At 45.0% G+C, this 27,805-nt stretch overlaps 1 protein-coding gene across 1 annotated transcript; it reads right to left on the bottom strand.

Annotated features, from left to right (window-relative positions):
- Nucleotides 1-283: 283 nt before the first annotated feature.
- cfap221 (cilia and flagella associated protein 221) lies at nt 284-27,805 on the bottom strand. Its single transcript, XM_046319855.1, has 25 exons — nt 27,716-27,805; nt 27,173-27,327; nt 26,479-26,579; nt 26,246-26,332; nt 26,046-26,141; nt 25,618-25,718; nt 19,232-19,335; nt 18,160-18,319; nt 14,367-14,499; nt 13,971-14,103; nt 13,589-13,700; nt 9,770-9,857; nt 8,944-9,033; nt 8,696-8,791; nt 8,025-8,112; nt 7,734-7,831; nt 7,496-7,576; nt 7,209-7,316; nt 5,645-5,806; nt 4,980-5,138; nt 4,659-4,759; nt 1,856-1,951; nt 1,647-1,766; nt 970-1,029; nt 284-657 (listed from the first exon to the last, which is right to left on the bottom strand). Exons 2-25 carry the CDS (start codon nt 27,303-27,305, stop codon nt 522-524), a joined length of 2,643 nt encoding a protein of 880 aa, XP_046175811.1. The 5' UTR covers nt 27,306-27,327; nt 27,716-27,805; the 3' UTR covers nt 284-521.

Here is a 27,805-nt window from a genome sequence, read left to right as displayed (position 1 = left end):
TCCAGGGTCCAATTGCAGAGGTAGGTGTTTAATCCCAGGATCCTTAGTTTAATGATGAGCTGTGAGTGCACTATGGTGTTGAACACTGAGCTGTAGTCAATGAATAGCATTCTCACATAGGTGTTCCTTTTGGTCAGGTGAGAAAGAGCAGTGTGGAGTGCAATAGAGATTGCTTTAACTGTGGATCCGTGATATACAGGTATTCATTTGGAATCATTCCTTTATCAATTATTTTATTTGCCAGAAAGGCCTGTCATTAATTAAATAAAACAAGAAGCCAAACTTTAAAGTACATAAAGACTGTTTTAAATGAAAATGTCCTTGGATGAATTGGTCAGTGTCAATGCAAGACAATGGGCACAGCATCAGTAGTGTGGTAACTATACAATAGCACTTAGCAGCTACAGTAATGATATATTTCACAGTGAAATGTATTATATGAAATATATCAGTCAATGTATGTTGGTACTGTAATCTGACATTTCCTGCATCAACCTTAGTGCTTCATAACAAATATAGCACTATTTATTCTCTGGTGTAGAGGGTGAATTAGCCTTGCCCACAATATTCAGGTGGTTGAGTCGCGCCATCACCTTGGCACCAAGTCTATTGGTCTGAGACTTCAGAAACATCTCCAGCTGCTGCTCTCTTGATTCCCTGTAGAAGTTATGAGTAAAAGTTTTACAAATATGAATAATCATACGTATTGTTCTTGGTTTTGAAATCTTCCATTACATAAAAAAGAGATATGTCTTAGATTAGATTAGAGAAGAGAGAGAGAGAGAGAGAGAGAGAGAGAGAGAGAGAGAGAGAGAGAGAGAGAGAGAGAGAGAGAGAGAGAGAGAGAGAGAGAGAGAGAGAGAGAGAGAGAGAGAGAGAGAAAATGTTTGTGTGTGTGTGAGTCTGTGTCAGTAGATGATGTTGACACCAGATGCTGAGTGGAAGGGATAGGTGTTGTGTTGTTTTCACCTGGAGATGTTTGCTGTACTGAGAGGCATCATCTGGGGAGTTTTACAGGGACTCAGGGAACTAGTGGAGGAGAAGCACAATGAGCTGTTGTTATCTCCACCTTTAACTTACCTTCATCTAACATCCTCTTTTACAATCCCAACCTGGCCACAAGGGGACAGTAGTACAGCAACATCATTCCAATTCTGTGTCTCTTGACTATCTCTGCGTCATGCTGATGTAACGTCATTATTTTAGCCAAATTAGAAGAGATCATTTGATTATAATATGATTTTTGACTAATCGAATTACAAACAATTAGCATGCTACACCGTCAGTAGATGTACAGAGATAATGACAAACCAAACATGAAGGAAGAAACAGAAAATGGAGTGAGTGACAAAAATGCTAATTCAAGTTATTGATTGATGACAATTGGCAAGGACTCAAGGGAAGACACAATGATTGAGTTGTAGGCTAAATTAAATGCCAGTATTCCTCATAGGGATTAGAGGTTAATTTAGTGGAAACACAGATGCATGATGGTCCTAGTCCTGCAGTGTGTGTGTGTGTGTGTGTGTGTGTGTGTGTGTGTGTGTGTGTGTGTGTGTGTGTGTGTGTGTGTGTGTGTGTGTGTGTGTGTGTGTGTGTGTGTGTGTGTGTGTGTGTGTGTGTGTGTGTGTGTGTGAACAGTATACCTGCTGTCATCTTTAAAGCTGTCGTCTTTCAGCTGTCTGGGAGTGGAAGGTACATTCTCTGGCAGGGGAAACTCGGCTCGGATCATCTCAGGCGTGAGAGATACTCCCGTGCTTTCAGATCTGGTAAAACACATCAGTCACACAAACCCTCTGAAATGGATTCCTGTTACTTTCAGTCCGTCTGTCTGTCAGCGTCTGTTAGTGCTTACTGTCCATCCAGTAGCTCCTCTGTCATATCTTCTGGAAGGCCATTCAGAGCTGTGGGCGCCAGGGTGGGCAGAATGTCATTGTTGAAGGGGTCAGACCTGGTGGAACACACGGTCAGGTGATAGAGACTCGTAGAACATTAAAGGACTGGTACACAGAGTTGAGTCATTGAGTCAGTCAATTATCTCAACTTTATACAGGAAACACAATTTCAGCCCATCTTGTACTGAGTATAAACATACAGAATAACATTCTGTTGATGTTTCCAATATCTTCACGTCAGATGACTAGGCAGCCCTATGGTTTGGTGTAGAGGCCTACCTTAACTGTATAGGCAACATTTCACTTGGACTTGTTTGGACACTACTTCAACAAAGCAGAGGATATAGCGCTGGCTCTTAGTAACCCTGGCATTGGAATGGATTCCAGAAAGGAGTCTGCACCATGGCCATAGATCTTAGACAAGGGAACAGAGTGCCGGTCCCCCCTCACCCTGTAAATATGAAGTAAATCACTGTGTTTCCATTCATCAGTCTGTCTGTGAGACTTGCACTGGTCTGGATCTGTAGTTAATGTGCTACAGTTTAGGATTAGCCATTCAAATGATCTGGAGGCAGAGATGAAGCCAGCAAGAACATCCTTGGAAGAAGTGGACACACACAAACACACTGAGCCAGCTGGAGGAAGTTTGTGTATGGCCTAAACTCAGCAAAAAAAGAAATGTCCCCTTTTCTGGACCCTGTCTTTCAAAGATAATTCGTAAAAATGAAAATAACTTTACAGATCTTCATTTTAAAGGGTTTAAACACTGTTATCCATGCTTGTTCAATGACCCATAAACAATTAATGGACATGCACCTGTGGAACGGTCGTTAAGACACTAACAGCTTACAGACGGTAGGCAATTAAGGTTACAGTTATGAAAACTTAGGATGCTAAAGAGGCCTTTCTATTGACTCTGAAAAAAGAAAGATGCCCAGGGTCCCTGCTCATCTGTGTGAGCGTGCCTTAGGCATGCTGCAAGGAGGCATGAGGACTGCAGATGTGGCCAGGGCAATAAATTGCCATGTCTGTACTGTGAGACGCCTAAGACAGCACTACAGGGAGAGGATGGACAGCTAATCGTCCCCGCAGTGGCAGACCACGATCGGTACATCCGAACATCACACCTGTGGGACAGGTACAGGATGGCAACAACAACTGCCCGAGTTACACTAGGGATGCACAATCCCTCCATCAGTGCTCAGACTGTCTGCAATAGGCTGAGAGAGGCTGGACTGAGGGCTTGTAAGCCTGCTGTAAGAAAGGTCCTCACCAGACATCACTGGCAACAACATTCCTATGGGTACAAACCCACCGTCGCTGACCAGATAGGACTGGCAAAAGGTGCTCTTCACTAACGAGTCGCGGTTTTGTCTCACCAGGGGTGATGGTTGGATTTGCATTTATTGTCGAAGGAATGCGTGTTACACTGAGGCCGGTACTCTGGAGCGGGATCGATTTGGAGGTGGAGGGTCTGTCATAGTCTGGGGCGGTGTTTCACAGCATCATCGGACTGAGCTTGTTGTCATTGCAGGCAATCTCAACGCTGTGCGTTACAGGGAAGACATCCTCCTCCCTCATGTGGTACCCTTCCTGAAGGCTCATCCTGACATGACCCTCCAGCATGACAATGTCACCAGCCATACTGCTCGTTCTGTGCGTGATTTCCTGCAAGACAGGAATGTCAGTGTTCTGCCATGACCAGCAAGGAGCCCGGATCTCAATCACATTGAACATGTCTGGGACCTGTTGGATCGGAGGGTAAGGGCTAGGGCCATTCCCCCCCAGAAATGTCCGGGAACTTGCAGGTGCCTTGGTGGAAGAGTGGGGTAGCAAGAACTGGCAAATCTGGTGCAGTCCATGAGGAAATGCACTGCAGTACTTAATGCAGCTGGTGGCCACACCAGATACTGACTGTTACTTTTGATTTTGATCCCCCCCCTTTGTTCAGGGACACATTATTCCATTTCTGTTAGTCACATGTCTGTGGAACATTCAGTTTATGTCTCAGTTGTTGAATCTTGTTATTTTCATACAAATATTTACACATGTTAAGTTTGCTGAAAATAAACGCAGTTGACAGTGAGAGGACGTATCTTTTTTTGCTGAGTTTATAACTTACAGTGTACTTCCCAAGGAGCAAAAGGGTTTTCCACGTTCGTCAAGTCAAATGCTCTGAGGAAGGGTAGGAGGTTTTTTAAGTGCTGTGTTGGTACAAGAACTTACTGGTTGCGTGCGGTGCCTTCACTCAAGTTATCTGTAATCAATGGACAATCTGAATATAATAGCAAACCACCATAACTAACTATCTCCCCCAGGAGGCTGCTGAGGGGAGAACGGCTCATAATAATGTCCAGAACAGAGCAAATGGAATGGCATCAAACACCTGGAAACCATGGAAACCATGTGTTTGATGTTTTTGATACCATTCCACTGATTCTACTCCTGGAATTCCCACGAGCCCATTCTCCCCAATTAAGGTGCCACCAACCTCCTGTGCTATCTACCTAACCATAGCATCCCAGTACCATGACACCTTGGCTGGTCAAACAAGATGATCAAACAAGATAAGCTAATAAGAAAAGTGTTCAGTTGTGTGTGAAGAACAACAGCCTATACTTTGTACTGTTTGCTCAAGAACACATAGTATAGATGAGTTAGTACATCATGATTCGTTAAGTCACTTTAGCGGTCTCTCTACGCAGCTGCATGTGTTGTGTGAATGGTAGACAGCCCTATAAAGCTGTGTTACTGGAGCCTTACACGCGCGGGGCCCAGCTACTGGTGAGTGTGGGAGTGTTGGACAGAGCGGCCAGGGCAGCCGATGGGAACTTCTTCCAGGTCATCACGCCTCGGATCACATCCTGCAATTTGATCAGGATAAAGAACACAGTGTAATTGTTGTAAAAACGGCTTTGGCTTTAGTTTCAATTACTACAAATGTCTATATTGTGGGAACATTCAAGGTATTCTATTCTATTATTTGTTTTATTATATTTTAATTATATGGAAATGCAATGCTAGTACACAAAAATGTAAGATTTTTTTAAATGAATAACTCCTGTTGACATGAAAGAGACTTACTGTTCGGTCCAAAAATGTCTTCTGAGTGCTGGGGGTGTGCATTCCAAACACAGAGGGCTTTGGGATGGTGTACCGGGGCAGTGGACACAGGTGGAACTCCAGATCACACTCTAGGTAGAGGGGGTCTGCTTTGAAGGCATGGAGACCGGGGGCTGGGTTCTACAGAGCAGAACAAAGTCCAGTATGGAACATGAACAGTGTACAATTATTCACAATTATCGATATTCTCAGGCCCAGTCAATGATTCCACTATTGAGAAGAGGAACAGCTGTTGTGGGAATCATCAGGACAGAGATTCCAACAAAACATTTCCAACGCTATGCATGATAGTAAAACCAATCATTATTACTAGAGATATGACATAGATGTGGTCCATACTGTAGATATGTAAAATAGAACACATTTATATATATACAGCAGTGGAGGCTGGTGGGAGGAGCTATAGGAGGACTGGGTTGTTGTAATGGCTGGAATGGAATAGAAAAAGTGGAACGGACTCAAACATGTGGTTTCCATATGTTTGATGTGTTTCATACCGTTCCATATATTCCATTCCAGCCATTACACTGAGCCCGTCCTCCTATAGCGCCTCCCACCAGCCTCCACTGATATACTGTAAATAAATAAATACATGTGTTCTATCATATTCTGTGATATTGCCTTACAAAGATTCTGAGGGGGTGGGCGTAGGGAGGCTTCAGCAGGGCAGTGGGGGCCGTGAAGCTCAGACTGGGACACTCGTCCTCTTGCTCCACATCCTCCTCGCCCTCTGGCTTGGCCACTGCACACCCCGAGGGTGAACGGATCACTCTTGGCAACAATTCATCCTGAAAGACAGGGACACAACCACACAAGCAACCAGTGCATTAGGAAACCGAAGGAAAGACTGAAACATGAGAGACGACCCGAACATGTTCAATACCAAACATACATTTTTGTTTTCCGTTACAAAATGTTTTCCTACAGTGTTTCCTAATGAATATGATCCAGCAGAGAAAAAAATGTATAAGATGTATCAGTCTTGTATAACAGCCATGCTGGCAAGAGCAGAGATATACTATCAAAATCATATCAATGAGATGGGGCCAATCAGTTAGAAGGTCTAGTTCTGCAATTGCAAAAATCCTACTTGACGTTGTCCTAAAGTAAGATCAGATCTGACAGTTGTAGGATGTTTCTGTCATGTTTTGTCATTAATTATCATGTCTTGTCCCTGTGCTTCCCCTTCTATTCGTTTCCCTCTGCTGGTCTTATTTTTTTTAGGTTCTTTCCCTCTTTCTATCCCTTTGAGCAAATCAAACCCCCTCCCTCTCTCACTCCTCGCTCCTCTCTTCTCTCTATCGTTCCGTTCCTGCTCCCAGCTGTTCCTATTCCCCTAATCAATCATTTAGTCTTCCCACACCTGTTACCCAATCCTTTTCCCTGGGAGTCCCTATTTCTCTCCTTGTTTTCCGTACCTCATCCTGTCGGATCCTTGTCTATATTCACCTTCCCTGTGTCTATGTTTTGCCCTGTCGTGTCCGTGTTTCCACTGATGCTGCGTGAGCAGGTGTCTGAGTCTGCTAGGACCATGGTGCCTTGCCTACGGAGGCAACCTGCAGTTCTTGATCAAGTCTCCAGTCTGTTCCTCACCTTTAAGAGTAGTATTATGCCTTTTGTTTTGTTAAGTATCTTACTGGATTAAAAACTCTGTTTTCGCCAAGTCGCTTTTGGGTCCTCATTCACCTGCATAACAGTTTCTGTAATAAGTCATGTTGTGGTAAAGAGTTTGCTATGGAGAGCTGTCTATAAATTAGTAAGTGCTTGTATGATGAGAGCTAAGTGGGGACCATGAGCTATGGCGAAGGGCGGTCAATGGTCGTCTTGTCATGGTCTTGTCAACCATGGGAAACTATAGGATTTTTTTTTTTTTTAATGGTTGGATTCCATAAACAGTGAGGTTATTGCTGTATCAGTTTGAGCAAATACAAACACGCTATTGGATGTCAGAGGAGCAGAGCAGATCCTAGTCTCTGACAGTGACACCATTAAGTAATCATTCGAACCATTCTCCGTTCTCAGGGTTATTGCTGTTCTATTACATTGTTTATGTTATATCACTTGTTTATCATCTCATAAAAGGCTTAAAAGATTGACTTTGATTTATTTGCTTTTGTATAAATGGATCTGTGTATTACACACCACCAATGTAAGTGTCCCACAGTGTTGCTGGTGAGTCTCGTGGCTCACCTGTGCCCCAGTGCATAGCGTCCTGGGCTGGGTTGGGGGAATGTAGCTAGCGGCAGCCTCAAAGGCCGAAACAGGCTGGTACCCCATTAACTTGTAGTGCTGGGGAACCTTGAAAAACAACACACGTAATGGGACACAAGTGAGCATGTTACTGTACAATTTCCAAGCAAAATCCCTGTCATCATCAGCTGTGACAGAAAGGCAAAAATGGCTAGTTGTTAGTGCTACAATGTAGAAGAAATATCAAGGATTCTTTATTCAGGCAAAGACCAATCACGTAAACGTACCTTCAGATTGAAGAATGGAGTGTGTCGTTTGACCAGGACCTCAATAGGCCTAACAGGGACGGCACCCAATGCATTGGGAGCCTGGGCATAAAGTACAAGGCCAACACTACGTTATGGTCATTTTCACTAAATCATTTCAATGAATACAAACTACTGGGCAAATCAAATCAGTGTTCCTTCTTTGCAAGTAGTCCACGCAAGAACAAGATGGCTTTTTATCAAAGCGCACTGCATTTACCAGTTCATCAGACTGGTTAGGAAGAGAGAAGATAGGGAATGTGAACGGAATCACGCTGTCTGGTGAGATCTTCGGGAGATGAAAGTTCTCCTCCTCAACTGAAACAGAAAAATGCATGCATCTTGCTTGCTTCCAACATCACAATGACTTGGGGGTAAAATAACTTTAAGATAGATTTTTATTTTTGGCACAACAAATGTGTGTGCTGCATCGTTCAGATATGTATTTTGATCATATGCCTGTGTCAAATAGAGAACACATTTGCCCTTTGGGGTCTCAACAGTGCAATACCTCTTACTCCTGTGGACAGGCGCTTCAAGCTTCGAGTCAGCCTCCTCAACGAGACCAGTCTGTTGTTCACACGACATTGAATCACCACCTGAAACACATGGGGCACTCACTTAGAAGTTGTGTTGTTTCGAAAGGTTATGCATGTTTATAAGTAAACCCTCTCCGTGCTGTATGACATCTGTTGCAGCACATCTTTCTTGCTCAAATAGAGAATGATATAGACAAAAAATATATATATATATTTTCAAGTATGCTTTGGGAGAAATATGATATTAAAGAGAACCAGGACTTGGACATTGTCAGCTTTCCAACTGCCTATGAGGTATTGTATAACATACTGGTTTTACAGTTTGGCATTTGGTTGAATTTATTCAAATGTAGGCCACATCATTAAATATAACTGACCTTAGGAATTCTCATCCCAGACATACTACAGGGAATGTCTATTCTTAGCTCCTTACTACTTTAATTAGACTGGACTGTGCCCCACTACAAAACTACTACTACACCATCTTATGGTATGGCTTAAGATTGTTATCATAGAGAGTATACACACCATCACCCAGGGTTTTGGCTTGTGAGTGAAAAACCATTTTGTTGAGTGGGCTGGAATCAGGCACTCTATGCCTACAGGGTCAATAGAGTGAAAGAGAGAGTGCTAAGTACTGTACCTTGCGGGCTGCCTGCTGGAAGAGCCTCAGAGCTCTCTGCCTGATCTCCAGATGACTGCTGGAGTACATGCGAAAGGAAGGCGTGCCCACCGGTGCCTGGAAGGTACAAACAGAACAGACGTTTTGATTGTGAAAAAGAAAATGGAAACAAGCAGCTCTCATACTCGGGGGGGGGGGGGGAGCTATATCCATTCCATTTGATGCCATTTTAAAGGCAAACAGGTCCGTTTTGACTTCGACATGCTTACCTGGCCTGTGTTACGCAGGACCCGTCTGGTAGAGAGCTTAGGTTGGCCTCTAGCAAAGTCCCTCTCCTCCCTCACCTCTCCTTTTCTAACCTGGAATTAAGACGGACGTTCAATTAAGACAGGGGTTCGTCATGTTTAGAATACGAGCAAGTGTGACTAACAGGGATCAATCCCGGGAGAATGCATTAGCCCACTAAGCCAAACGCCTAGACATTTGCTCTGGGAGCCAATGCAACGCTTCAAGTCTCAGCTAAGGTTACTGATCATATCACTAGAAAGGTAGCAGAAGGCATAGGGAAGAGGTGTAAAGGCTGTTTCGGTTTCTGGCCTGAGGTCCAGATTCCAGAGAAAACACTTGAAAGGAGTTTATCCAATCCCCAAGTGGAGTGGTTGGCCTCTCTAAAAACAATGGTGGCCTGTACAGAACACAGTAAATACAGCCAATAAACAGAGAGAGGGGAGAGGAAGTGCTGTTAAGTGTCCTGAGAGAGATCTGTCATCTGTTCCCCTTTAGAAGAAACAGCAATAGCAGCAGCTCCCTCTGACATTACAGCCTCATGTTGTATATCTAAGGAAAAGTTACTACTTATACATTTACTGGCTGTTCTCAATAAAACTCTGAATATAGTTGGTGTCCACATACTTTTGGTAATGTGTATACAAAACATAGTAACAATATGTTATGCAAACCGGAGAAAAACTGGTTGCCCAAGTGATGAGAAAACAAAGCCAGAGCAGAGGAAAACATGAAATATGTCAGATATACAACATACAGCAACGGTGTTTTATGATTATTATGACTATCATGATAAGTTACAAATCTTACCATATATTCATAATCTGCAACATCTCTCTCCTCCAAAACCTGCATTTTGGTCTGTGTCGAGACAGGGTCCTTCCCAAGGTGAACTTGCCTTAATCAAAAATACATTTATCTACAGTACAGTTGGAGTGACCTATGACATTTAGTACATAATCATAGATACGGTAATCTAGTCATGGCCAAAAGTTTTGAGAATGACACAAATATTAATTTTCACAGAGTCTGCTGCCTCAGTGTCTGTAGATATTTTTGTCAGACGTTACTATGGAATACTGAAGTATAATTACAAGCATTTCATAAGTGTCAAAGGCTTTTATTGACAATTACATGAAGTTGATGCAGAGTCAATATTTGCAGTGTTGACCCTTCTTTTTCAAGACCTCTGCAATCCACCCTGGCATGCTGTCAATTAACTTCTGGGCCACATCCTGACTGATGGCAGCCCATTCTTGCATAATCAATGCTTGGAGTTTGTCAGAATTTGTGGGGTTTTGTTTGTCCACCCGCCTCTTGAGGATTGACCACAAGTTCTCAATGGGATTAAGGTCTGGGGAGTTTCCTGGCCATGGACCCAAAATATGTTTTGTTCCTCGAGCCACTTAGTTATCACTTTTTCCTTATGGCAAGGTGCTCCATCATGCTGGAAAAGGCATTGTTCGTCACCAAACTGGATGGTTGGGAGAAGTTGCTCTTTGAGGATGTGTTGGTACCAGTCTTTATTCATGGCTGTGTTCTTAGGCAAAATTGTGAGTGAGCCCACTCCCTTGGCTGAGAAGCAACCCCACGCATGAATGGTCTCAGGAAACTTTACTGTTGGCATGACACAGGACTGATGGTAGCACTCACCTTGTCTTCTCCGGACAAGCTTTTTCCTGGATGCCCAAAACAAATCGTAAAGGGGATTCATCAGAGAAAATGACTTTACCCTAGTTCTCAGCAGTCCAATCCCTGTACCTTTTGCAGAATATCAGTCTGTCCCTGATGTTTTTCCTGGAGAGAAGTGGCTTCTTTGCTGCCCTTCTTGACACCAGGCCATCCTCCAAAAGTCTTCGCCTCACTGTGAGTGCAGATGCACTCACATCTGCCTGCTGCCATTCCTGAGCAAGCTCTGTACTGGTGGTGCCCCGATCCCGCAGCTGAATCAACTTTAGGAGATGGTCCTGGCGCTTGCTGGAATTACTTGGGAGCCCTGAAGCCTTCTTCACAACAATTGAACCCCTCTCTTGAGTTCTTGATGATCCGATAAATGGTTGGACATGACTGTACAGTGCATTCGGAAATTATTCAGACCCCTTGACTTTTGCACATGTTGTTACGTTACAGCCTTATTCTAAAATTGATAAATACATTTTTCCCTCATCAATCTACACACAATACCTGATAATGACAAATTGAAAAAAGTTTTTTTAGAAAATGTAGCATATTTTATTAAAATATTTTTTTAAATACCTTATTTACATAAGTATTCAGACCCTTTGCTATGAGAAATTGAGCTCAGGTGCATCCTGTTTCCACTGATCATCCTTGAGATGTTTCTACAAATTGATTGGAGTCCCCCTGTGGCAAATTTAATTGATTGGACATGATTTTGAAAGGCACACACCTGTCTATATAAGGTCCCACAGTTGACAGTGCAAAAACCAAGCAATGAGGTCAAAGGAATTGTCCATAAAGCTCAGAGACAGGATTGTGACAAGCCACAGATCTGTGGAAGGGTACCAAAATATGTCTGGAGCATTGAAGGTCCCCAAGAACACAGTGGCCTCCATCATTCTTAAATTGAAGAAGTTTGGAACCACCAAGACCCTTCCTAGAGCTGGCTTCCCGGCCAAACTGAGCAATCGTGGAAGAAGGGCCTTGGTCAGGTAGGTGACCAAGAACCTGATTGTCACTCTGAAAGAGCTCAAGAATTCCTCTGTGGAGATGGGAGAACCTTCCAGAAGGACAACTATCTCTGCAGCACTCCACCAATCAGGCCTTCATGGTAGAGTGGCCAGACTGAAGCCACTCCCCAGTAAAAGGCACATGACAGCCCACTTGGAGTTTGCCAAAAGGAACCTAAAGGACTTAGACCACGAGAAACAAGATTCTCTGGTCTGATTAAACTAAGATTGAACTCTTCGGCCTGAATACCAAGTGTCACGTCTGGAAGAAATCTGGCACTATCCCTACGGTGAGGCATAGTGGTAGCAGCATCAAGCTGTGGGGATGTTTTTCAGCAGCAGGGACTGGGAGACTAGTCAGGATCGAGTGAAATATGAACGGAGCAAAGTACAGAGAGATCCTTGATGAAAACCTGCTCCAGAGCGCTCAGGACCTCAGACATTGGCGAAGGTTCACCTTCCAAATGGGCAACGACCCTAAGCACACAGCTAAGACAGTGCAGGTGTGGCTTCAGGACACGTCTCTGAATGTCCTTGAGTGGCCCAGCCAGAGCCCGGATTTGAACCTGATCTAATATCTCTGGAGAGACCTGAAAACAGCTGTGCTGCGACACTCCCCATTCAACCTGACAGAGCTTGAGAGGATCTGCAGAGAAGAATGGGAGAAACTGTGAGGACAGACGCTAGGAGACGGGAAGCAAGTACAGGGAGTGAACATCTAATTAATAAACAGACATGAAACAAGGCAGGACAGCGTCTGGACATCAAAAACATAACATTAATGCTGACACGGGGAACAAACTGAGGAACAGACAAATATAGAGAGGGCAATAAACAAAGTGAGTCCAGGTGAGTCCAATATTGCGCTGATACATGCAATGATAGTGACAGGTGTGCGTAATGATGGGCCGCTTGGCGTCCTCGAGCGCCAGAGAGGGGGAGCGAGAGCAGGTTTGACAGTACTCCCCCCACCCCCTAGTGGCGCCACCCGACGTCCCACCTGGGCGAACCTGACGAGCCAGCTGAAGAGTGGAAGTCTGAAGAGTCGGCTGAGCTGTGGGAGCCTGACGAGCCGGGTGAGATGTGGGATAGAAGCCTGATGAGCCGGCTGAGGCATGGGAGCCCAACGAGCCGGCTGAGGCATGATGTGGGATGGGAGCCTGCTGAGCCAACCAAGGCAAGGGAACCTCTCGAACCAGCTAAGGCGTGGAAGCCAAACAAGCCAACTGAGGCACCCCAGGCTCCTCCGGCAGCGGCACCCGGACCCGACGTGACCAACAAAAACAAAAAACAAAAACTCCCTGATGCTTCAAATTTTGGTGTCAGCATTCTGTGAGGTCAGACGCTTGGAGATGAGAAGCAAGTACAAGGAGTGAACATTTAATTAATAAACAGACATGAAACAAGACAAGACAGTGTCTGGACATGAAAATCATAATGACATTAATGCTGACAAGGGAACAAACTGAGGAACAGACAGATATAGTGGGGGCAATCAACAAAGTGAAGGAGTCCAGGTGAGTCCCATATTGCGCTGATGCACGTAATGATGGTGACAGGTGTGTGTAATGATGGGCCGCATGACGCCCTCAAACACCAGACAGGGGGAGCACGCGTGACAGAAACTCTCCAAATACAGGTGTGCCAAGCTTGTAGCATCATACCCGAGAAAAATCGAGACTGTAATCGCTGCCAAAGGTTCTTCAACAAAGTACTGAGTAAAGGGTCTGAATACTTATGTAAATGTGATATTTTTAATACATTTGCAAAAACCAATTCAAACCTGTTTTTGCTTTGTAGATTGATGAAGAAAAAAACTATTTCATCAATTTTAGAATAAGGCTGTAATGTAACAAAATGTGGAAAAAGTCAAGGGGTCTGAATACTTTCCGAATGCACTGTTTGTGATTATTAACGTGAGTAAATTATGGTTCCTCACCATCTGAGATGATTGGCTCTCTCCTCCTGGATGTCCTGTTGAACCCTGGTCTCAAAGAACGCCTCCTTCATCTGTCTTGTCTGGAGGCCCAGCTTAGGTTGGGACATCATGGCTAAATTGTAAAAAAATACATATCTGTAACTTAGTAGCAGCAAATACAGTCTGCAGCAGACCCAAATGGCAATGAATTAAGCATTCCAGAATTTCAATCATATGAGAGCTTTCAGTCACACTAGCAAACAAGTCATCCAACAAACCGGGTTTCTCCCCCCTATACATTAAGTGATTTTTGAATGACACTCTCTTATCTCTGAGAGAAAATCTAATGTATGTTGATTACTGGTGTGAAAGTTGATTACTGGTGTGAAAGTTGTCCAGGTACCTTCCCTCAGGTCTTTACAGCTCAGTTTATCAGTCTGTTGTATCAGTATCTTGACCACTCCAGCAGGGGTGGACACATCAACTGCAGTCTTCAGGCTCAGCTTCACATCACTCTCTCTTCTCTCCCTTACAGTCTATTGAAATCATACAAAACCAATCACACACCAGATATGTTCATATTCATATTATTACCTCATTATCGACATCGTAGCATAGTCTGCTAAATGAACTGGAGTGAGTTTCTGGAAAGCCCCGTCGCTACCATTGTCCTTTATTTCTAGCATGACTTTTCATCTCTGTGCAGCTGGGTTGTCAAGATAAACAAGGTGTGATGTCAGCTAGAAGGCTTTCTGGAAACGCACCCTTGGTACAGCTGGAGATAAATGCTTTGCGGTACCTTTGACTTTTCAGGTGTCCGCATTGACCTCTGCTTGGTTTTGGTCAGAGGCTGTATCAAGGAGACAGGTGGAGGCCCTCGACTGTCAACAAACAAAACTTCTCTTGCGTGTCCCATGTCTTTCTCCTGTTGACTGGGTCAGAAACAACACCAATAAATGCATGTAGCACGTTTCCTGCAGTATAGTGACCAAATTGCCCTCTAGTGGCCTCTTCTGTGGAATGTTACTAATATACACTGCTCAAAAAAATAAAGGGAACACTAAAATAACACATCCTAGATCTGAATGAATGAAATATTCTTATTGAATACTTTTTTCATTACATAGTTGAATGTGCTGACAACAAAATCACACAAAAATGATCAATGGAAATCAAATGTATCAACCCATGGAGGTCTGGATTTGATTCACACTCAAAATTAAAGTGGAAAACCACACTACAGGCTGATCCAACTTTGATGTAATTGTCCTTAAAACAAGTCAAAATGAGGCTCAGTAGTGTGTGTGACCTCCACGTGCCTGTATGACCTCCCTACAATGCCTGGGCATGCTCCTGATGAGGTGGCGGATGGTCTCCTGAGGGATCTCCTCCCAGACCTGGAAGAAAGCATCTGCCAACTCCTGGACAGTCTGTGGTGCTAAGTGGCGTTGGTGGATGGAGCGAGACATGATGTCCCAGATGTGCTCAATTGGATTCAGGTCTGGGGAACGGGCAGACCAGTCCATAGCATCAATGCCTTCCTCTTGCAGGAACTGCTGACACACTCCAGCCACATGAGGTCAAGCATTGTCTTGCATTAGGAGGAACCCAGGGCCAACCGCACCAGCATATGGTCTCACAAGGGGTCTGAGGATCTCATCTCGGTACCTAATGGCAGTCAGGCTACCTCTGGCGAGCACATGGAGGGCTGTGCGGCCCCCCAAAGAAATGCCACCCCACACCATGACTGACCCACCGCCAAACCGGTCATGCTGGAGGATGTTGCAGGCAGCAGAACGTTCTCCACGGTGTCTCCAGACTCTGTCATGTCTGTCACGTGCTCAGTGTAAACCTGCTTTCATCTGTGAAGAGCACAGGGCACCAGTGGCGAATTTGCCAATCTTGGTGTTCTCTGGCAAATGCCAAATACCACCCTCATGGAGTCTGTTTCTGACCGTTTGAGCAGACACATGCACATTTGTGGCCTGCTGGAGGTAATTTTGCAGGGCTCTGGCAGTGCTCCTCCTACTCCTCCTTGCACAAAGGCGGAGGTAGCGGTCCTGCGGCTGGGTTGTTGCCCTCCTACGGCCTCCTCCACGTCTCCTGATGTACTGGCCTGTCTCCTGGTAGCGCCTCCATGCTCTGGACACTATGCTGACAGACACAGCAAACATTCTTGCCACAGCTCGCATTGATGTCCCATCCTGGATGAGCTGCACTACCTGAGTCGCTTGTGTGGGTTGTAGACTCCGTCTCATGCTACCACTAGAGTGAAAGCACCACCAGCATTCAAAAGTGACCAAAACATCAGCCAGGAAGCATAGGAACTGAGAAGTGGTCTGTGGTCCCCACCTGCAGAACCACTCCTTTATTGGGGGTGTCTTGCTAATTGCCTATAATTTCCACTTGTTGTCTATTCCATTTGCACAACAGCATGTGAAATTTATTGTCAATCAGTGTTGCTTCCTAAGTGGACAGTTTGATTTCACAGAAGTGTGATTGACTTGGAGTTACATTGTGTTGTTTAAGTGTTCCCTTTATTTTTTTGAGCAGTGTATGTTTTAATCATTTCATAATTATTAAACATTATTTAAAAACACCTGTTGAAAATGTTTTCTATGGCAAATGGTTTTGTTATATTTCAGTCTTCTGTGATGTTCATAAACTGTAATATTGGGATGCAAAGTCAAAATGTAATACACTTCAACTTTATAACCTGACATGGTACAGGTGTCTTCTTTTATTAAGCCCATAACCTATTGTGTGAGGTGTAAACTTCTGATTCACAGTAGTTTTGATTAAGACTACCAAGAAACACTCTGCGTGATTTAGCCCACTGCAGTAAAATGTCAATAATAGTTTGTTTCCATCACGCTAGGCCTAGGGTCCAAACCTAATGCTAACTGAGTAAAAGAGAGAGGGCTAAGTACTGTACCTTGGGGACTGCCTGCTGGAAAATCTCCAGAGCTCAACATAGCCATAGTTGACTAATAACTTACCAGGCTTTATCTGCCATTAATAACTTAATTGTGTACTTAGCTAATAATTGGACTTTGATACTGTACATGGGGCTGTTGGCATTATAAGAGTAGATATATCCTATCAATATTTGCTGAACAAAATAAACAATAATCTTCCCATGGTATCAGTGTAGATGAAGGGGAGGGGACAGGTTAAGGAAGGCTTGAGATAATATAGACATGAATTGTACATGTGTGCCTTTCGGAGAATGAATGGGCAAGACAAAAGATGTAAGTGCCTTTGAACGGTTATGGTAGTAGGTGTCACGCGCACCGGTTTGAGGGTGTCAAGAACTACAACAATGCTGGGTTTTCCAAGCGCAACAGTTTCCTGTGTGTATCAAGAATGGTCCACCACCCAAAGGACATCCTGCCAACTTCAAATCAAATCAAATTGATTACAACTGTGGGAGGCATTGGAGTCAACATGGGCCAGCATCCATGTGGAACGCTTTCGACACCTTGTAGTCCATGCCACGACGAACTTAGGCTTTCTGAGGATACAAAAGGGGGTGCAACTCAATATTAGGAAGGTGTTCCTTCTAAATCTACAATCTGCCGATTCTTCCATTAACTCATTCAAATCTTATCTTCATAACTTTTCTTGCGGGTCCAGGGAGAAGTAAACATGGGAATATTTGATCTAAAGCACACACATTAAATGGATTGGATACCGATGCATTTTGATATGACTGCAGTTCCCTTGCTTGATAAATCATTAACTTCCCTTAGTCATAACACAGGGGAGTAAAACTTGTTCACTGTCAGTGATGGAGTGCACCCATTTTCTCATGGGAACTGAATCAAAAATGATATTTTATATACAGACATGAGAACAACAACCTGTTTATCAGTATAAGTGACTGTGCGTGGTTTTGTGTCTGTAGCCCAGGACTAAACAAAGAATTTAGTCATGAACAGAAATCAATGGGAAAAAAGGATATCATCATAATTAGAATCGTGCAGAAGAACCATATACCTGTATGTGCATTTTCAATAAATGTAGATAAACATGATACATCATTATACATTTTTTGGGTGGGAAATTATTCAAGTATCTATCAACTGTAAAATTCCTAATGTGGTATATACACACTTAGAAATAGAGAAACATTTGAATGTTTGAAAATGGAACAGTATGCACTTGTATGGTTCTTCTCTGCAAGGGTTAAGTTTTATCTCTAAATGTTTGTACAATTTATATTTTCAAAGTTTGCAGACAGAGAGCTTCAATACAGTACACGTGCAGCACTTGGTCTCTCTCACAATAGCACTCGCTCTATGAAACATATGTAAGCATTGTTTACAAAAGGATATTGTAACCACTTAACAGTCACATGTTTTCCATTCATTATCAGTCAAGAAATATGTTTGGCTCAGTGCATCAATTGATGGAACTCACAATGACAGAAAATAATAAGCAATAACTTTGATACAAACCAAGAAAACAGGAACTTTGCTGACCATATATCAAATATGTATATAATTGTAACTGTGACCTGGTAAAAAAGCATAATTCAATATACTGTTTTTATGAATTAACCTTTACATTTAAGAATAGTTCTGGGATACCTGAGTGCCAGGTGGGGCGAGGAGGACCCGCTGAGGGTGCAGACGTAGGGTTTGGAGTTGAACTGGGAGATGACCACCTGTAGAGTGACCTGGGACGTGTCATACTGGAACGGCCTGAATGTGACGGTCACCTCCACCTTCCCATTGGCTGGAATCACTCCTAGAATCAAACACAAACAAAGGACTAGGTCTTGACAAAGTCAGAGTTTTACATGTGACCAATAATGCATTTTTGAAAGGAAAACAATACGTAGGCCTACCTAAACTCAACACTTCGATACCCTCAAACCATGCGAAACATAGAGAGACACTTTTTCAGATCTCTCTACCCAGTCTGAGTACTAGGCTATTTGCATAACCCTGGAGATCCAGCATCACTCAATGTCTGGAAAGCATCACCATCAATGCCAGAGACAAAACAGCACAGTCGTCGTCCCCCCCCTGACTGCTTTGTGTCAAGGTGGCTCTGTTGCAGACTATCAGCATCTTTCCACAGTAATTCAAACACAAGACATGATGGTGGTGTTAAGGAATCAAAGGTCGACTGGGTAATGAGCTAATCATATTACGTGAGTTCATAGAGCAGAGTCTGGGTGTCTGGGAGCCAGCAAAAATTTTTTTTATGTGGTTCAACATTTTAAACTAATCATCTCAAGGAACTAACACAAAAACATAGCCGGAACCTTATTATTAAACCAGAAATTATCCTACCGTCAAATACTAAAATATAAATTGATACATATCTGGCAAGGAGACTCATGGGCTTAATACATTAATCCCAGAATATATTCCAACTGTAGATAGAATAATACAGGGGTTATCCTCACTGACTGTCTGTCTGTCTGTCTGTCTGTCTGTCTGTCTGTCTGTCTGTCTGTCTGTCTGTCTGTCTGTCTGTCTGTCTGTCTGTCTGTCTGTCTGTCTGTCTGTCTGTCTGTCTGTCTGTCTGTCTGTCTGTCTGTCTGTCTGTCTGTCTGTCTGTCTGTCTGTCTGTCTGAGATGTTGTTTCTATCTTGTTCTATCATCTGTCATCAGAACTCTAACATAATGGTGTAATTATGACTTCATTCACCTGACAGGGGCTGGACAGAGAAGGCCTTGTGTGGCTGGATGATGTGCACCTGGAATTCAAAGTCAATGGGACAGCTGCAGCTCAGAGGGATCACATGGCTGACACTGGAAGGTCAAAGATGGGTCAAAGGTCAAAGATAACAAGCACAGATATCGCACAGTCCCAGAAAGAAAGGGACAACAGCCTACATGTTCATTGAGGCCTACAATGTAAAGCTAAATCAAATTCAGCCTGCCACTCAGTTCACAATCTGGTAAAATGTAAACAATTATTATATCTCTATGGCCCTACAAATATGTATATTTTGATATTTGTGAAGTATTCTCTTTCCAAGCGTATTGTTTTAACTGAAGATTGTTGAATATGCAAGACAAATACTCGTGACCCTAGCAAATATCCCAGCATGCGGCTTAAAGAACTACGATTAGCTATCTACCTGTGCAAATGGACTCTAATATATTGACTGCTCACCGCATCTGTCATGTTTGTCATTTATTGTCATGTCTTGTCCCTGTGCTCCCCATGCTATTCGTTTCCCTCTGCTGGTCTTGTTTGGTTCTTTCCCTCCTTCTATCCCTCTCTCTCCCCCTCCCTCTCTCACTCTCTCGCTCTCTCTTCTCTCTGTCGTTCCGTTCCTGCTCCCAGCTGTTCCTATTCCCCTAATCATCATTTAGTCTTCCCACACCTGTTCCCGATCCTTTCCCCTGATTAGAGTCCCTATTTATTCCTTTGTGATCCGTTCCTGTCCCGTCGGTTCCTTGTATTGTATTCACCATGCTGTGATTGCGTTTCGCCCTGTCCTGTCGTGTTTTTGCCGTGATTGTGTATCACCCTGTCCTGTCGTGTTTTGTGCCTTCATCAGATGCTGCGTGTGAGCAGGTGTCTCAGTCGACTACGGCCTGCGCCTACCCGAAGCGACCTGCAGTCTGTGGCCGCTTCTCCAGTTGTTTCCCCTCTACAAGTCTAGAGGATTTCTGTTATTCCGTTTTGGACTTTAATAAACTCTGTTTCTGTTAAGTCGCTTTTGGGTCCTCTTTCACCTGCATGACAGAAGGAACCGACCTAGGAATGGACCCAGCGACTTCAGACGCTCGTTACACTGCCGTCGAGATCCAAGGAGCCATGCTCGGCAGACACGAGCAGGAATTGTCTGCTGCTCGCCATGCCGTGGAGAACCTGGCCGCTCAGGTTTCCGACCTCTCTGGACAGTTCCAGAGTCTACGTCTCGTGCCACCTGTTACTCCCTGGCCTGCCGAGCCTCCAGAACCTAGGGTTAATAACCCACCTTGCTACTTCGGGCAGCCCACTGAGTGCCGCTCCTTTCTCACGCAGTGTGAGATTGTGTTCTCTCTCCAACCCCACACATACTCTAGAGAGAGAGCTCGGGTTGCTTACGTCATTTCACTCCTTACTGGCCGGGCTCGAGAATGGGGCACAGCTATCTGGGAGGCAAGGGCTGATTGCTCTAACAAATTCCAGAACTTTAAAGAGGAGATGATTCGGGTTTTTGACCGTTCAGTTTTTGGTGGGGAGGCTTCTAGGGCCCTGGCTTCCTTATGCCAAGGTGAACGGTCCATAACGGATTATTCCATTGAGTTTCGCACTCTTGCTGCCTCTAGTGAGTGGAACGAGCCGGCGCTGCTCGCTCGTTTTCTGGAGGGACTCCACGCAGTGGTTAAGGATGAGATTCTCTCCCGGGAGGTTCCTTCAGATGTGGACTCTTTGATTGCTCTCGCCATCCGCATAGAACGACGGGTAGATCTTCGTCACCGGGCTCGTGGAAGAGAGCTCGCATCAACGGTGTTTCCCTGCTCCGCATCGCAACCATCTCCCTCCTCTGGCTTTGAGACTGAGCCCATGCAGCTGGGAGGGATTCGCATCTCGAATAAGGAGAGGGAACGGAGGATCACCAACCGCCTGTGCCTCTATTGCGGAGTTGCTGGACATTTTGTTAATTCATGTCCAGTAAGAGGCCAGAGCCCATCAGTAAGCGGAGGGCTACTGGTGAGCGCTACTACTCAGGTCCCTTCATCTAGATCTTGTACTACTATGTCGGTCCATCTACGCTGGACCGGTTCGGGTGCTACATGCAGTGCTTTGATTGACTCTGGGGCTGAGGGTTGTTTCATGGACGAAGCATGGGCTCGGAAACATAACATTCCTTTCGGACCGTTAGACAGGCCTACGCCCATGTTTGCCTTAGATGGTAGTCATCTTCCCAGTATCAAATTTGAGACACTACCTTTAACTCTCACAGTATCTGGTAACCACAGTGAGACTATTTCTTTTTTGATTTTCCGTTCACCGTTTACACCTGTTGTTTTGGGTCATCCCTGGCTTGTATGTCATAATCCTTCTATTAATTGGTCTAGTAATTCTATCCTATCCTGGAACGTTTCTTGTCATGTGAAGTGTTTAATGTCTGCCATCCCTCCCATTTCTTCTGTCCCTACTTCTCAGGAGGAACCTGGCGATTTGACAGGAGTGCCGGAGGAATATCATGATCTGCGCACGGTCTTCAGTCGGTCCCGAGCCAACTCCCTTCCTCCTCACCGGTCGTATGATTGTAGTATTGATCTCCTTCCGGGGACCACTCCTCCTCGAGGTAGACTATACTCTCTGTCGGCTCCCGAACGTAAGGCTCTCGAGGATTATTTGTCTGTGTCTCTTGACGCCGGTACCATAGTGCCTTCTTCTTCTCCGGCCGGGGCGGGGTTCTTTTTGTTAAAAAGAAGGACGGTACTCTGCGCCCCTGCGTGGATTATCGAGGGCTGAATGACATAACGGTTAAGAATCGTTATCCGCTTCCCCTTATGTCATCAGCCTTCGAGATTCTGCAGGAGCCAGGTGCTTTACTAAGTTGGACCTTCGTAACGCTTACCATCTCGTGCGCATCAGAGAGGGGGACGAGTGGAAAACGGCGTTTAACACTCCGTTAGGGCATTTTGAGTACCGGGTTCTGCCGTTCGGTCTCGCCAATGCGCCAGCTGTTTTTCAGGCATTAGTTAATGATGTTCTGAGAGACATGCTGAACATTTTTGTTTTTGTCTATCTTGACGATATCCTGATTTTTTCTCCGTCACTCGAGATTCATGTTCAGCACGTTCGACGTGTTCTACAGCGCCTTTTAGAGAATTGTCTCTACGTAAAGGCTGAGAAGTGCTCTTTTCATGTCTCCTCCGTTACTTTTCTCGGTTCCGTTATTTCCGCTGAAGGCATTCAGATGGATTCCGCTAAGGTCCAAGCTGTCAGTGATTGGCCCGTTCCAAGGTCACGTGTCGAGTTGCAGCGCTTTTTAGGTTTCGCTAATTTCTATCGGCGTTTCATTCGTAATTTCGGTCAAGTTGCTGCCCCTCTCACAGCTCTTACTTCTGTCAAGACGTGTTTTAAGTGGTCCGGTTCCGCCCAGGGAGCTTTTGATCTTCTTAAAGAACGTTTTACGTCCGCTCCTATCCTCGTTACTCCTGACGTCACTAGACAATTCATTGTCGAGGTTGACGCTTCAGAGGTAGGCGTGGGAGCCATCCTATCCCAGCGCTTCCAGTCTGACGATAAGGTTCATCCTTGCGCTTATTTTTCTCATCGCCTGTCGCCATCTGAGCGCAACTATGATGTGGGTAACCGTGAACTGCTCGCCATCCGCTTAGCCCTAGGCGAATGGCGACAGTGGTTGGAGGGGGCGACCGTTCCTTTGTCGTTTGGACAGACCATAAGAACCTTGAGTACATCCGTTCTGCCAAACGACTTAATGCCCGTCAAGCTCGTTGGGCGTTGTTTTTCGCTCGTTTCGAGTTTGTGATTTCTTACCGTCCGGGTAGCAAGAACACCAAGCCTGATGCCTTATCCCGTCTGTTTAGTTCTTCTGTGGCTTCTACTGATCCCGAGGGGATTCTTCCTTATGGGCGTGTTGTCGGGTTAACAGTCTGGGGAATTGAAAGACAGGTTAAGCAAGCACTCACGCACACTGCGTCGCCGCGCTTGTCCTAGTAACCTCCTTTTCGTTCCTGTTTCCACTCGTCTGGCTGTTCTTCAGTGGGCTCACTCTGCCAAGTTAGCTGGTCATCCCGGTGTTCGAGGCACTCTTGCGTCTATTCGCCAGCGCTTTTGGTGGCCGACTCAGGAGCGTGACACGCGCCGTTTCGTGGCTGCTTGTTCGGACTGCGCGCAGACTAAGTCGGGTAACTCTCCTCCTGCCGGTCGTCTCAGACCGCTCCCCATTCCTTCTCGACCATGGTCTCACATTGCCTTAGACTTCATTACCGGTCTGCCTTTGTCTGCGGGGAAGACTGTGATTCTGACGGTTGTCGATAGGTTCTCTAAGGCGGCACATTTCATTCCCCTCGCTAAACTTCCTTCCGCTAAGGAGACGGCACAAATCATTATTGAGAATGTATTCAGAATTCATGGCCTCCCGTTAGACGCCGTTTCAGACAGAGGCCCGCAATTCACGTCACAGTTTTGGAGGGAGTTCTGTCGTTTGATTGGTGCGTCCGTCAGTCTCTCTTCCGGGTTTCATCCCCAGTCTAACGGTCAAGCAGAGAGGGCCAATCAGACGATTGGTCGCATACTACGCAGCCTTTCTTTCAGAAACCCTGCGTCTTGGGCAGAACAGCTCCCCTGGGCAGAATACGCTCACAATTCGCTTCCTTCGTCTGCTACCGGGTTATCTCCGTTTCAGAGTAGTCTGGGTTACCAGCCTCCTCTGTTCTCATCCCAGCTTGCCGAGTCCAGCGTTCCCTCCGCTCAAGCGTTTGTCCAACGTTGTGAGCGCACCTGGAGGAGGGTGAGGTCTGCACTTTGCCGTTACAGGGCACAGACGGTGAGAGCCGCCAATAAACGCAGGATTAAGAGTCCAAGGTATTGTTGCGGCCAGAGAGTGTGGCTTTCCACTCGCAACCTTCCTCTTACGACAGCTTCTCGTAAGTTGACTCCGCGGTTCATTGGTCCGTTCCGTGTCTCCCAGGTCGTCAATCCTGTCGCTGTGCGACTGCTTCTTCCGCGACATCTTCGTCGCGTCCATCCTGTCTTCCATGTCTCCTGTGTTAAGCCCTTTCTTCGCACCCCCGTTCGTCTTCCCTCCCCCTCCCGTCCTTGTCGAGAGCGCACCTATTTACAAGGTACATAAGATTATGGACATGCGTTCTCGGGACGGGGTCACCAATACCTAGTGGATTGGGAGGGTTACGGTCCTGAGGAGAGGAGTTGGGTTCCGTCTCGGGACGTGCTGGACCGTTCGCTCATCGATGATTTCCTCCGTTGCCGCCAGGATTCCTCCTCGAGTGCGCCAGGAGGCGCTCGGTGAGTGGGGGGTACTGTCATGTTTGTCATTTATTGTCATGTCTTGTCCCTGTGCTCCCCATGCTATTCGTTTCCCTCTGCTGGTCTTGTTTGGTTCTTTCCCTCCTTCTATCCCTCTCTCTCCCCTCCCTCTCTCACTCTCTCGCTCTCTCTTCTCTCTGTCGTTCCGTTCCTGCTCCCAGCTGTTCCTATTCCCCTAATCATCATTTAGTCTTCCCACACCTGTTCCCGATCCTTTCCCCTGATTAGAGTCCCTATTTATTCCTTTGTGATCCGTTCCTGTCCCGTCGGTTCCTTGTATTGTATTCACCATGCTGTGATTGCGTTTCGCCCTGTCCTGTCGTGTTTTTGCCGTGATTGTGTATCACCCTGTCCTGTCGTGTTTTGTGCCTTCATCAGATGCTGCGTGTGAGCAGGTGTCTCAGTCGACTACGGCCTGCGCCTACCCGGAGCGACCTGCAGTCTGTGGCCGCTTCTCCAGTTGTTTCCCCTCTACAAGTCTAGAGGATTTCTGTTATTCCGTTTTGGACTTTAATAAACTCTGTTTCTGTTAAGTCGCTTTTGGGTCCTCTTTCACCTGCATGACAGCATCATTAGTGTCAACAGAGATGATTAAAAACAAACGTTTGTGATCCGTTACATGACCATAATAACACAATAAGTTGATTCCACAAACAGGCCTTTGTTGCCACTCATCGTGTTTATCTGGCAGGCTAATTCAGAAACTGGTGCACTTAGCAAACACTTAGCAGACTAGGCTGTAGCTGTTGCCTATCCCTTACAGAAAAAATACATTAATTTCACGTGAAGTGTTCCAAAAACACATGTTATCATGTGATCTTATGCAAAATGAATGGGATAACATGTAACAACATTTAAAGCAACATGTGATAACATGAAACTGCACATGTGGAAACGTGATCATTTGTGAAGTGTTCTAAAAACACATGATTTGACAGGTGATGTGTTTTTTCTGAAAAGGGATATGAGTGGCCATGCAACTCACGTAGAAAGTTTCATTGATGGGTTGAAAGACTATGCAAAAGGCAAGGATGCACAGAGAGACACGAATGTCCACCTCACCTCACCTTTGGCCCAGCGGGACAGCTGGTATGGTGATGTGTGTTGGGATGTGCAAGTCATCGATGATGGGATAGGCATGGACTGGAACCTGTAAGTTCTCTTCCCCCTGGAGAGAGATTGAGAGAGAATAGCAATGCTCCCTGATACATTCATTTCCTGGAGTTCTAAGCAGGAGGGAACCTTGTAGCAGTACCCTGGTCCCAGATCAGTTTGCCAATGACCTTAGAAGTTTGCATGACAGCACAAACAGATCTGGGACCAGGCTTACCTTGCAGCAACTATGGAGAGAAATGTTGACAACAAACAACATGGGATGCATAAACACAGCAAATCCCTATTTTGAGTGACAGTTGAAGTAGAAGTTGAAGAGATCACTGTCAGACATGACAGCAGGCAAACTTGATTAGAAACTAACATAGCACTGGATTCCAACCTTGCAATGGATCCGAATACAGTCGTAGAAGTAGCGCCATTCGTCAGGACAGAAGTGTACCTTTACTGTGTAGGACAGTCCAGGGACAAGACGATGCTGCACAGATGATCAAAATGGAGGAATTAGGTATCAACACGGACACGCATACGAATCAAAGATTATAGACGGAATGCATAACTCAAATAGTAAGAAACAAATACCTTTTTTAAATATTTTGTTTTGAAATGCTTCGTTTGGGTGGGGATAATGTGAATGTTGATCACTTCAGATGATATGTTGATCAATTTCTGAGGAAGATTAAAACAAAGACTAATTACATGACGCCTGGGTAAATTAAGTACATGTAACTGCACAATGGATCTAAAATTCAGTGCTTTGTCTTTTGTTCTCTTGGAACAGTCAACACATTGCTGGAGCTCATTACTTCACTCACCAGGCTCCTGTGATAGTCCTTCCCCAGTTTAAACCCACTGAAGTGAAGTGCTGAGGGTTCTGCTTCGATTGCACTGTTGCTCTTGAGTTTGGTATAGGTTTCTGGAAGGTATAAGTATAATATAAAAGAGTTTGCATGACAGCACCATCTGTTTAGTCCCAGGTGGCTCAAATTGGTAGAGCATGGTGCTTGCAATGCCAGGGTTGTGGGTCTGATTCCCATGGGGGACCAGTACAAAGAAAATGTATGCACTCACTACTGTAAGTCGCTCTGGAAAAGAACATCTGCTAAATGACTCAAATGTAAAATATAAGAAGCCAAAACACCTGAGGAGCCACACACTGTATAACGGTAACTCAGATAGCATCATTTTTTAAATATTTTTTATATTTTATTTTACCTTTATTTAACTAGGCAAGTCAGTTAAGAACAAATTATTATTTTCAATGACAGCCTAGGAACAGTGGGTTAACTGCCTGTTCATTTGTACCTTGTCAGCTCAGGGATTTGAACTTGCAACCTTCCGGTTACTAGCCCAACGCGCTAACCACTAGCCTACCCTGCCGCCATGAGCATGCATATTATAGGACTAGCCCAAGTGCTCTACTACCCTAAACATTTTCTTCTTGACTGAATATAGCCCGTTAAATATATGACTGTGATGTATCAAATCGTTAAAGTGTAAGGGTCCTACGGGTCTCTAGCAGGTGATGAGGGACATTAGAGGGACTTCTTTTTCTGTCCTCCACGAGTCGGCACAGTGGAAGAGGGGTCTTCTTCCTTTGACTGTCTGTGAATGTCTCTGATGCAGTGTGTGCCACTTCCATCACTTCTACATTAAACACAGGGCTGAAGAAGATAGCAAACAATATCACAATTCATACCACATCAGATATGTAAATGCTTGCATTTCAAAGATGCAATGTTGTCCATGGGATAATGAGAATAACCAAATGACACAAAGCTAGCAAGCCAACTTTGTGCATGTGGAAAATAAGCAAACTACCTAGGGACGGGTTAGCAAGAGAAAGTGGAAGCTAGCACAGCAGAGAGGAGCAGCTAGCAAAGAGGAACAGCTAGCTAGCTTGTTATCAAACTTCATGACAACCGTGCGACTTTCAGGAGATATTAGTGTGTAAACAAAAAAATATAGGTTCGATTTGGTAGCTCATAAACAACACACGTTTTTATTCGTTGCACGATGTCGGTGCTTTTCAAGGTTGAAAACGGCACGTACCTGTTGTTTCACCTACAGAACATCCACCAAACACTCTCGTCGCCATAGTAATGCCTCGGTGGGACGCGGTTAGGACTCGCAAAGAGTTTC

This window comes from Oncorhynchus gorbuscha, linkage group LG21 (genome assembly GCF_021184085.1).
Source record: "Oncorhynchus gorbuscha isolate QuinsamMale2020 ecotype Even-year linkage group LG21, OgorEven_v1.0, whole genome shotgun sequence".
Classification (NCBI taxonomy): Eukaryota; Metazoa; Chordata; class Actinopteri; order Salmoniformes; family Salmonidae; genus Oncorhynchus; species Oncorhynchus gorbuscha.
The sequence above is the reverse complement of the archived record's forward strand: the minus strand, read 5'-3'. Positions and strand labels throughout refer to the sequence as shown.

Excerpts from the sequence above, each read along its gene's own strand:
- cfap221 (XM_046319855.1), bottom strand. The coding sequence starts at position 27,305 with ATGGAAGTGGCACACACTGCATCAGAGACATTCACAGACAGTCAAAGG. Across the intron at positions 26,142-26,245 it reads AAACAAAATATTTAAAAAAG|CATCGTCTTGTCCCTGGACT; the intron begins GTATTTGTTTCT and ends TCATCTGTGCAG. Across the intron at positions 5,139-5,644 it reads CCCACCCCCTCAGAATCTTT|AACCCAGCCCCCGGTCTCCA; the intron begins GTAAGGCAATAT and ends TCTGCTCTGTAG.